The sequence below is a fragment of the Anabrus simplex genome, chromosome 5 (genome assembly GCF_040414725.1).
Source record: "Anabrus simplex isolate iqAnaSimp1 chromosome 5, ASM4041472v1, whole genome shotgun sequence".
NCBI classification, from domain to species: Eukaryota; Metazoa; Arthropoda; class Insecta; order Orthoptera; family Tettigoniidae; genus Anabrus; species Anabrus simplex.
The window spans coordinates 91,103,723-91,114,876 of record NC_090269.1 but is presented as its reverse complement, the minus strand read 5'-3'; the positions used below and the strand labels follow the sequence as shown (position 1 = coordinate 91,114,876).

The 11,154-nt window shown below is 38.0% G+C and overlaps 1 protein-coding gene across 2 annotated transcripts in view; it reads right to left on the bottom strand.

Moving 5' to 3' along the window:
• Positions 1 to 9,252: 9,252 nt before the first annotated feature.
• The window catches only part of LOC136873773 (CCHC-type zinc finger nucleic acid binding protein), a 31,573-nt gene continuing 29,671 nt past the window's right edge, over positions 9,253 to 11,154 (bottom strand). For both annotated transcript variants that reach the window (XM_067146983.2, XM_067146984.2), the window contains exon 2: positions 9,253 to 10,588. In XM_067146983.2, the coding sequence (XP_067003084.1) occupies positions 10,134 to 10,568 (435 nt within the window). In that variant the 5' untranslated portion in view covers positions 10,569 to 10,588 and the 3' untranslated portion in view covers positions 9,253 to 10,133. The remainder of the gene's footprint in view (positions 10,589 to 11,154) is intronic.

The window sequence follows — 11,154 nt, the reverse complement described above, 5'->3', positions numbered from 1 at the left end:
GCTGTTATTGCATCCAAGTCCTCAATTATGATAGGAAAAAAGTCTACAATTATAACTAATAACATGAATAAAGAAATAATACACTTTAAGAAGCCAATCATAATAAATTATCAAGGACAAATGTTCTTAGAAACGTGAACTATACATGTCAGTATTTAAATAACAATTTAAAAATGCACAAAAATTGTTAAGAATTTGATTCAAAATAAAGAAACATGTCTAAGTAGATTGTTGCTTCTTTTGTTCCAAATTACATACGAAGTATAGAGTTTGGTAACGTAATTCATTTCACTGTCATCAACAACAAAACTTGACACGATGTACTATGTCCACAGCTTCTACCGCTGCTGAATGGCATTGGTAGTGCTACGCATATCTCACTGGTTTAATTTTCACCCTCCGGTTCTTGCTCTTTTACTGTCTTTATCAATCATCAGCTGTTCATGATTTTCATCTGTCTGCACTTCACAGGTTGCAATATTGTCATCATATTCCAGATGGCAAAGTTCACCTCTTCATCAGTTCCAAGCTAGCTACATTCTTCATCCATATGACGTGTGTTTTCCATTATTACCATTGAAAAGTCATCAGTGGCTGAACAAAGCCCACTTTGTGGAAACAATTTCGAATTGTGGTCTTTCTTATAGATTCCCAAGCAGATTTTCAGAAACGCATGGCATCCAAAATTGAGATTTTCTGTGATCCATAATCCTTCAATGTTCTTTTAAATACAGCATCAAGTCTTCAGCAAAAAGTTAACATAGTTCTACAATTTAAATATCTTGGAGAAATAATCACACACAATGAGAAAGAAACCTGGATAAATAGAACAAAATGAATAAAGCCCAATTCCTAACATGGTCAACGTGTAATAAATACTTGTCAATAGACACTATAAAACCGTAACTTCCGGAAGTCACTTACGTTTATGATACCCTGTTCCAAATTAAAAGTGAAAGAATAATCATCAGAACCTGTATTAAAAAAAAAAAAAATACCAGGTTAAAGGAGTCTGTTGATCCAAACCCAGGTCCGTACAGGGTATGAAATACAAATAATAATAATAATAATAATAATAATAATAATAATAATACAAATTACTGAAGAAAACAACCATCCACCCGACACAGTAGACCATCTACTGAGATGGCTACTAAATTGCCTACACAAATCCCTCACACGAAAATGATAAATATATAGTTCTGAGCTGTAAACAAAAACACATACAAAATGCCAAACATATTCAAAATGCAAGGTTTTTAACACTTTGAAGACAATGTCACCCCATGTGGGGTGACGGACCCTCATACAAAATATAAGGGGTGACACGGTAATGTGTCCAGGCCTCTCAACTTTAGGCTGTTGCACGAAACTAGCACTACCATTCGCTGTTGTATTGCATTGCTTGTTCACGTAAGGTGTTCATAGAGTGCAGCGCAGTGCCCATTCCTTTCTCGGCATGCTGTGCATTGCGCAACAAGCAGTGTAATTTCTCTGACATTTGTCACCCCGTATGGGGTGACATACGCAACCATCAGAATTCAGTTATTAATGGCAAGGAAAATAATGTGGATTGGAGTTTATTATTGCTTTATTCTTACATACTGCTTGAGACTTAGCACTCGGATGAAATTGTAAACCGGGGCTACGTGTAAATAAATACAATGTTTCTGCAAACCTGAGGATGTTCCCCAGTAATTGTCACTGGCTGGTGATTTGGTTGAATCATTGCCCGATGCAGCTCCGGAATCTTTGCTAGTGTCCTCACTACACGAACTACTGTCGAATTCTGACTCGGAAAAGGTGGCATCACATTGCAAATCCTAAATGTCAACATCTCTAGACTCAGCATTCGAACCCTTTTCAAGTTGTTGTTCTATCTCTCTGTCGGTAATCATGGCTTACTCAACACAGAAACACGTAATATCAATTAAATTCTTGTCACAAAACTGTCAATTACAAGGAACTCGTTGAAAGGCACGTAAATCAACAGCTCACAACACAGAACACAGTGTTCCACAACAAAGGTAAAAAGGCTGTCACCCCTGTAAGGGTGACGTGCGCTTTCTCTGTTGCATAGTCAACTTGATAACCATGTCACCCCAATGGGGGGGGGGGGACAAAAATAGTAACTTTGAAGATGAATTATGTCTTTGATTATCATCTACGAATGAAATTACGAACATCCGTAGCCAACAACAACCTGAAAAATGTATATCGCATTTCAGCAGTTTACCACGAAAAAAGCAAATGTACACGTCGACGCTAAAGTGTTAAACATCATTCGAACAAACAATAACACATTACAAAAACAAATTAGTAAATGAAACCTAAATAAGAAAAGACTTTTATTCCCAAAGCAGGAATATAAACTCAAATGCCAAGAACTAAATTTTAACGCCACATATACTCGCCAAACAGTATGTAATTTCCACACCAGGTACAAAGAACACAAAAATGCAATCACACACACAACACTCAGCCTCCTATGAATACATACATGATGACACCCACCACTTCACAGACATCAGCAGAGATCTTAAAATATTACACAAGGAAAATAAATTCATTAAGGGCCTGTACTACGACAGTCAGATAAAAGTGGGGTTTAAATTTGTGTGGCAGTTTGCACATTTATCTGGAAGTTCAGTTGAAAATGCCTACTAAGACTTTTATGTGCAATCTGAGAGAATATTGAGTTGCCATGCCGAAGTTGGAGATTCAGTTAACGTTCTTATCTGGGACTTTGCTCCTATCGGGGATGCTACTGTCAGAATCAAGACAGCTAAACATCAAGATGAATCTACATCTGCATGATGCTATACGAAAAATAAGTTGTTATAATGTAATCTATGTACACTATACATTTATAAAATACAACATGCATCCTGTCCGGCTATCACAGAATTTTTGAAGATTTCCCAAGCTAGCAAGTCGTTGCTACCGACTATATGAGTTGCATGCAAGCAATTCAACAGCAAGCTTCCTACGTAGCTGTAGTCGTTACAACATCGTTTGATGCTGCCTCGCAGTTATTTATGGGTTCGAGTCCCAATAGCCCAACATTTTTTTTTAACCTTCTAAATTGTTAGTCGGTAAGGTACTAGAGGTGATAGTACACATTTCCTAATCATCAGAGTGCGTGTCAAAAGCTTTGGTTCTATTCCAAATCTATCTGTGATGCAAATATAGAGTAAAGGTATACAACGTTGTTCATGGTGATTCGTGTCATTAAGGTTATATTTCTTTGACTTCATAACAACTTACATCTAATTATTTACACTTAAAGTGAGATAAATGCTTGCCAGTCACTATTCTGACATAGTCATGAAAAAAAGGAAACTAATGTATTAATAAAATTAGTAATCCTACGCCACATAGTGTGGCATTAATTACGAATATAAACTTTACTTTCACCACAACCTGCATCCTCGTAAATAGTATTAGACCAAAAAAAATTATACTGTGCGATACGAGTTATTTGATAAGATACATAACCTGAATCTTAACTTCTGCGTCTGGGTTACATTTTCAGTCTCTTTATTTTCTACACCAATTTCTAAGTTTCCTTACATAATTAATTCATTTTAACATTTCTTCATATGTGTAGATTTCAGTCCTAATTCTGTTTTTGACCTGAACTTCCAAAGAGTATGGAGTCTAGTAACAATTTCAAAAGGAATAGCGCTAAACAAATGAAAACACCATGGAACACATATACCACCGTGCTAAATTTCACTATATTTTCAGTAATCTTACTACCAACACAATAAAAATGTTACACACCTTCCGCATAACAATAGCGTCATTAAAATCCGTTGATAGTATGCAGAAAATATTAAACTTCTAGTTTGCAAAACTGCAGCCTACATATCTGGATGTTTATCTGACAGTCGTAGTACAGGCCCTTAATATGAAGGAGGCAGAAATACCCTTTGCAAAAATAAAATGATCATAAATACGTCTCTCCGTCACGGCCATCCATCAATGGCTGCTAATTTCAGATGACTACCAGCCATAAGACATAGCCTGCATGGTTGCTAAGTAATGTCTGGCAATCCATCCATATCTTACATCACAACCTGTACAGTTGCTAGGGTTACTTCCGTTACATTAACTTCAGCAACACAAATTTTCAAATGACCCCAGCCATAAGATATATTCATGTCAAAATACCAACCAGAGTAACCTCAACCATCACGCACAATTAAATCTTATCTTGGACAAGAAGGTATCCCTACACATCAAGAGGTTTTTTGTATAAATCATATCTTATTCCCATACTCACGCATGGCCTAGAAACATTTTACAAAAGAAATTCAATATGTCCTATTCAATACAGATATATGTATGTACTGAATAGGACAAATTAAATTTCCTTTGTAGAGTGAAAAACCGTCAATACAGAATGATATATCTTGTAATGGCCTAGAAACGGGCACATTGCAGACTACAGACTGTTGTAAACTGCGGGCATGCGAAATGAAATTTCTTAGGAGTGGAAAAAAAAAACCACGGCAAGATCATGTGAGAAAGGAGGGTGTCGGATCATCTTTGGGAGTGCAGCACTCTGGAAGAAAGACCAAGATCTGCAAGACTTAAGACGCGATATCCATATATGGAACGTCAGCAGGAGACCTGTTGGATGACCAAGGACGACCAACTGAAAATAGACTGAATAGATGGGAGGGAATAGAGAGTAGTCATGGAGAGAGATACCTACAGGGACAGACAACGCTGGCAAGAGCTCGTTTAGCATCACCCTGCCCGGCAAGCTGGGAAGTGTTACACGATTATGATCAGTAAAGAACAATTCAAACTCTATTAAATTATATACTTTAATAATTCACTAACGCTCATTAAACAGCTCCTAGATAATTTCCAAACCAATTAAAAACATGATAATACTGTATTTTATAACCCCAGCTTAATTTTCAATTATTATTTTAAAAAATCAGAAAAATAGAATCATGGAGGGGAAGCAGAAGATTGTCAGAACACTTTATGCACTGAGATGAACGAAGTGTGCAGGGAAGGACATCACTGTGCCAGCAGCTTCCATCAGATTATACTGACGAAGTGACAGAATTTCACCACTTTGTTGCAAAATTTCAGACACTGCAATGTTGTGCAGCCTTGAACTCCATGTGACATTTGGTCATGTGAACAATCAGCTGTGGAAATGCAGAAGGTACATAAGCACGCAATGCAACTGTCTGGTCAGATGAAAGAAGAAAAGAACACAGTGAAAGTATGAAGGCGAGAGACCAAAAATCAAGAGAGATAAAAACATGAAGTTATTTTACATGGTCCATAGATGGCCGAAACCCAATGAAGTAATGATACAAGCACAGTTCCACAAAAGCCGATATCACAGGAACATGACATAACGGAAAGTTACCGGTAAACCAGCCGCACGACAACACATTGCCATGTATAGTACTCTTAGCTTTACTGAGGAAAGAGGGAGCACAGAGGTACTTCATTAACATGAGTCACCTATTAGAAGAGTGTGCACAGAACTTAAAACAAATATTTTTACACTTCTTAATAATAATTCATCAATTCATAATACTAGGTAAAAACCAAGTGAGTTGGTCATGCGATTAGGGGCACGTAGCTGTGAGCTTGCATTAGGGAGACAGTGGGTTTGAACCCGTCGACAGCCCTGAAGATGGATTTTCTTGTTTTTTTTCATTTTCACAGGGCAACTGCTGGGGCTGTACCTTAACTAAGGTCACTGCCGATTACATCCTATTCCCAGCCCTTTCCTATTCCATCGTCGCCGACATCTGTCAGTATGACGTAAAGCAATTTGTAAAAAATTTTTTTTCGTATCATCTGACTTTCTGTATCCTGAATTAGTTTGAGACTGAAGAGAGTTAGGATTTTTTCAGTATGGTCCTTCAGCAACTGCTGGCGTTGTGTCCTGCTTTGAAGACAAACCTTTTTCTTTTCATAAATATACACAGCCACACTCTGCTTGCTTAAAACCATACAGTTTTTCTTTCCAACCTCCCACATCTATAACTGTAGCAGTTCAGCGAAGATGAATCGCAGCAGTTTCTTAATCCAGGTACATATCTTAACAGTTCTTTCTCCAAATTAGATACTAGCCTGATTTTGGTTCGCAAAATGATAGGGCTCACTCACTGCAACTGTTTCTCTTTTTTTATCCTAGTAGTGCACATGTGATTGCTCTACACATAACTAGTACACTGCATCACATTTCCTGTGATTTTCTGTAAATTTGATCACTGGATACACCAAGTGACCATGTCGCATGTGGTTACAACAAGCGTACTAGCAGTGCATGCCAAGCGGTCCCATTTAAGCAGTGTTACTGCTTGTGCTTCTCACCCACTGCCTACAAATTGATGATTGCCCATTGAAACAGAGGTCTACATCACTGTACAAAAGAGAAAAGCACATAAATGATGGTAATCTTTTCCAAATCATGGCATGAAAATTATGGAAAAGTTTATTCCCCTCGCCTCCCCCCCAATACCCATTTCAAAATTCCATAAATAAAACATAAAATAACCAATATCAGCCTATCGCCACATCACTTTAAAATCTGCTGCCCCAAATGTGGAGTAAACACCCACTCCTGATCAGCAGCTACTTTAGTTTTTGTCAAATTTAACACATTCGAGACACCAACCCGTAAGATCTACGGGCAAAAGTTACTGTAGCTAGAAATAGTAGTCACTATTTCAGCGAGCTGAGGCTTCACCAAAATTCTGATGGATGCTTCTGTAAGCTTAAAATGTACCAGTTATGAGCATAAGGTGAGGGCTCTTCTTTCAAAGGATTGATAAGCCAAGTTGCTACATAACCCGAGGCTGTGTCATCGTTCACGCTCAGCTCTGAAATGAGCAGGAAAATACGTGTGTGCGGATTGGAAGTGTGTGTGAGAAGCAGGCTTGTTTTAGTCATCACTGTGGATACTTAGCATGTCTAATTTAAGTGTACAAAATTTAGACTATAAACCAGCTGAGGGACAGTAAATTACTGGTTGTAAACAAGGATACCTGTGCCAATTCACCAATTAGGTTAGAATCTGTGTTAATATGTTTTAGTAGATGTCCCCTCAATATTTACCAAATTAAAAAAATATTAATCTACGTGGTGTGCATAGATGGATCAGAATATTTTTTTTCTTTAAAACTTTCGTTAAATTTTTATTTGAACATTTCTGCACTATTATGATTATTAAAATTTCTCCTATTTCAAGAGGGTAGCACATTCAAGTATGGCCACCTCCAATGTGTTAAAGGTGGAAAATACAGCATCTATTTAAACAGTTTTTGAAACTATCTTTAAAAAATTGATTAAAGACTTTTATATTTCTCTAGCAAGCAGGGCAGTTGCTTACCAAGATCCAATGAAGAGTGTTGTATCAAGAGTTTCAACTCATATGCACTGAAACTATGACACCAAAGTAATCTGTAAACTGTAGCAGTTCAAAATCAAGGTGGGGTTATTTGTATACTGGTTATCCATCCTCACACCACCATCCTTTAAGATGACCTCCATCAGTACTGAACACATGGAAGAAAATTTAGAACAATCCCTACTGCCATTACACAATGATGTAACTACACCCTCAAACAAGTCGCTAACAAGACTACCATTGAGGTGCACAGCAATTAACCTACTCAAGCAAGCTCCTTTAACATTTCCAAAGCCTGGAATCATCAGTGGCTACAGCAAATCACCACATTATCTAGTTCTATGAGCAAACTCCTGGATTCCAACAATCCAAACTTCAGTGGAGGATTCTGAATCACATCAGACTTAGCCAGAGACGATGCAGAACCATACCAAACAAATCGGGACGGAGGACCTCGCCTTCCTGACTATAGACCACATAGCATTGAATACCACATCATGCATTCAGAGATACACTACAAGACCTCTACAATATATCCAACATTGCTTCCTGAGCTGGATTTCTGAGAATTTTATGAACTTTAAAAGGAGCCCATTTCTTTGTGTATTTACATTCTGAATTTTAATATGTGGCTACAGGAAAGATGCAGAACCATATGGAACAAGTGGGGATGGATGACCTTGTCTTGCTGTGCGTTTTCTCATCACACTAAACGAAGACATCATTATAGCCTTCTGCTCCTCTATTCATTTATTAATTATCAGCTCTCCTAGTCCCCAGTTCCAGAATCTATGGTTTTCCATCGTAGTTGGGTCTACACGGGCATTTTTCAGATCACTTTCTTTTTTAAATTACACTTGATCATGTAACTGGGGTCTATCTGTTCCATGTACTGTTATAGGGACATTAAGGACTTTTCAGGTAATGAGCTGTTCCAACCATGACTTGTCCATATCAGTGCAATGGGTTCTCCGTCTGAGGGAGTACCTCAGATTTGTAAATTTTTGTGCTATTTGTTTTATGTCACATCAACACAGACAGGTCTTAAGGCAACAATGGGATAGGACAGAACTAGGACTGTGTACGAAGCGACCATGACATTAAGTTGGGTATAACCTCAGCATTTGCATGATGTGAAAATGAGGACACAATGGAAAACCATCTTCAGGGTTGCCGACAGTGGGGTTCAAACACACCATCCGCCAAAGGCTAGCACAAAGCTATGTGACAAAAACTGCGCAGCCAGCTCGCCCAGTCTGCAATTTGCTGTCCTGATGTCTTTCCAGGGGCCAACGTTCAGAACCATTTTGAAGTGCTCCTATCTCAGTTGTTCAGATCTCAATCAGAGCATAGAGTCAATCGTCTCCATTTATGTGGTTAAACTGATGTACATTATGATAAGAGACCTTAGAAACCTTGTGTGCAAATAAATATTGAACTAAATGCACATAAAATACCTGACAGGATCAACGGTTTGGTGAAAACAAGAGTAACTGGCACATATTTTTATTGAATATTTGTTAAATCGATTACATTGATTTCTATCTTGAAACAGTACCAGTATTCCAACAATTTCTACAACACTTTTATGCAGTATACAATGTAATGCTCCGTCATCAATCTGAAAAATAAATTATTTCGGCTGGTGTGTAAAACTTACACAATACTGATGTAAAAATTTCATAGTAAACATTGAACAGTCAGTCTTGAAAGGTGAAAGTTAAATTACACTTCACCAGACAGCATGGCTTAATTGCCACCATTTTAGCACACTGAATAATGGCTGAATACCTACTCAGGAAGAACTACTCATAACATTGTTGTAAGGATGGAAAGGTTGAAAGAGAACTAAAAGAGATGACTACATGATTTATTCACATCAAAACAAACTCCAAGCATATGGCTCACTTCCAATTTCTACAAGAGGCAGTGGCATTTCCTCCTCACCTTGTCTACTTGATCACAAGTTCCTTAAGTTCTGTACAAGGGAATACTTTCAAGAAAATCAAATAAATGCCACAAGAGAGGATTTGTCAGTTGTATTAAATTGTTTAAAGAATAACAGACACTGAGTTAATACACAATTGAGTTATGTGACTATGATGGACAATATTAAAGGAAATTATCAACAAAAAGAAATGAACAAAACAAAGAGCAGATGGTTTCATTTGAACAAAAAATGCAGGAAGAATCAGATTTCTTAAAATATGTAGTGTGTGTTTCACTGCCACACAACTAGGTACAGCAATGAAAGACATGACTAGCAAGTCCCTGGAATACACTACTGCAGAGATGAAACACTCCTCACTTAAAACGCAGCATGGTACTGATGGTAAACAAGACTATTACAGATATGAAACAATAAAATCCCAATACCGACAAGTTACAATATTAAATTCAGACAATACAAAACATTAATGCAGAACATATCTACATAAAAGGTTAAAAAAAAATTTCATTTTCATTCCAGGATGGAGAGCAGCAGCAGCAGCAGCCAAACAAAAACTGTGAAGTCTTTCAAAAGGGGAGTTACAGTACAAAACATCTGCATATGTACACTTTAAAGAGTCCATCCACAAAACCCAAGTCGGCCCACAAGAACTTAAGAGGAACTTATCAGTCTGGATGATAAGCCGACGGCAGGATTACATGATATCCCTGGAACCTCACTTACGCTTTATAGCAAAAAAGGAAAAAATTGTCGAGTACCTCCAAATAACAGCATTTATATAGTTCCTTAGTTATCATCTTGATCACATTCACGACTTATGTGACCAGTCTTGCCACACTTGTAGCAGGACTTGCTGGATGCATTGGGGCAATCTCGGGCAATATGCCCAGGTTTATTGCAGTTGTAGCAGGACGGGCCTGAGGATGCAGATTCTGGACACTCACGAGCGATATGCCCCGTCTTGTTGCAGTTGTAGCAAGATGGTTCGCTGGGACTTTGTTGGCAATCACGAGCAATGTGACCCACACCGTTGCAGCGATAGCAGCGGTCCTGGTCCTCCTTGCATTCACGGGCAAAGTGCCCGAATCGATTGCACTTATAGCATTTCTGCTGACCACCTCCACGGCGTTCATAGCCACCACCCCCACCAGAGCTACCTTCAGGGCATTCGCGGGCGAAATGGCCCGTACGATTGCAGCGGTAACACACGCTCGAACTCATGGCTGGGACACAACCTGCAACTACACACAAAGTATTTAAGTACACACTGGCAGAGTAATGCCATTAAACACACAAAACACTGAAATGAACAAAATACAAGATTAATCAAAAAGTGTGTTACAAAGTATGCATCCTATCCTTAGGACTATTAAGCTGCTGCTACAACCAGACAGATGATATAAATATGCAGAATGATGCTAACTTAACCATACTGCATATTCTTTCATTTATGAAAGCATTATAAAATTGAAAAACTTAATATGCCAGAAAACAAACTGTATGTTGAAATTATGAGGTGCAGGAATGAGGTAAATGAAGAGATGAGCTTAGTAAGCCTAAGCTTTGGAATATCCTTCTTGTACAAATAAACTGGAACATTCACTAATTGTGCTTTAGTACTTACTGGCAAAAAGAGGATATGTAAGAATATATGTATGTCCAAACCTTACCCTATTCCTCTACGGGGTCGGGTATAAAAGGAGATGAATCTTCATAGTGTGCTTTTACAATCAGATGCCGTTCATGACGTCAACCTCATCCAATGAGTTAATGGGATAAAATTATTTTATATATGACAGACTGAAGA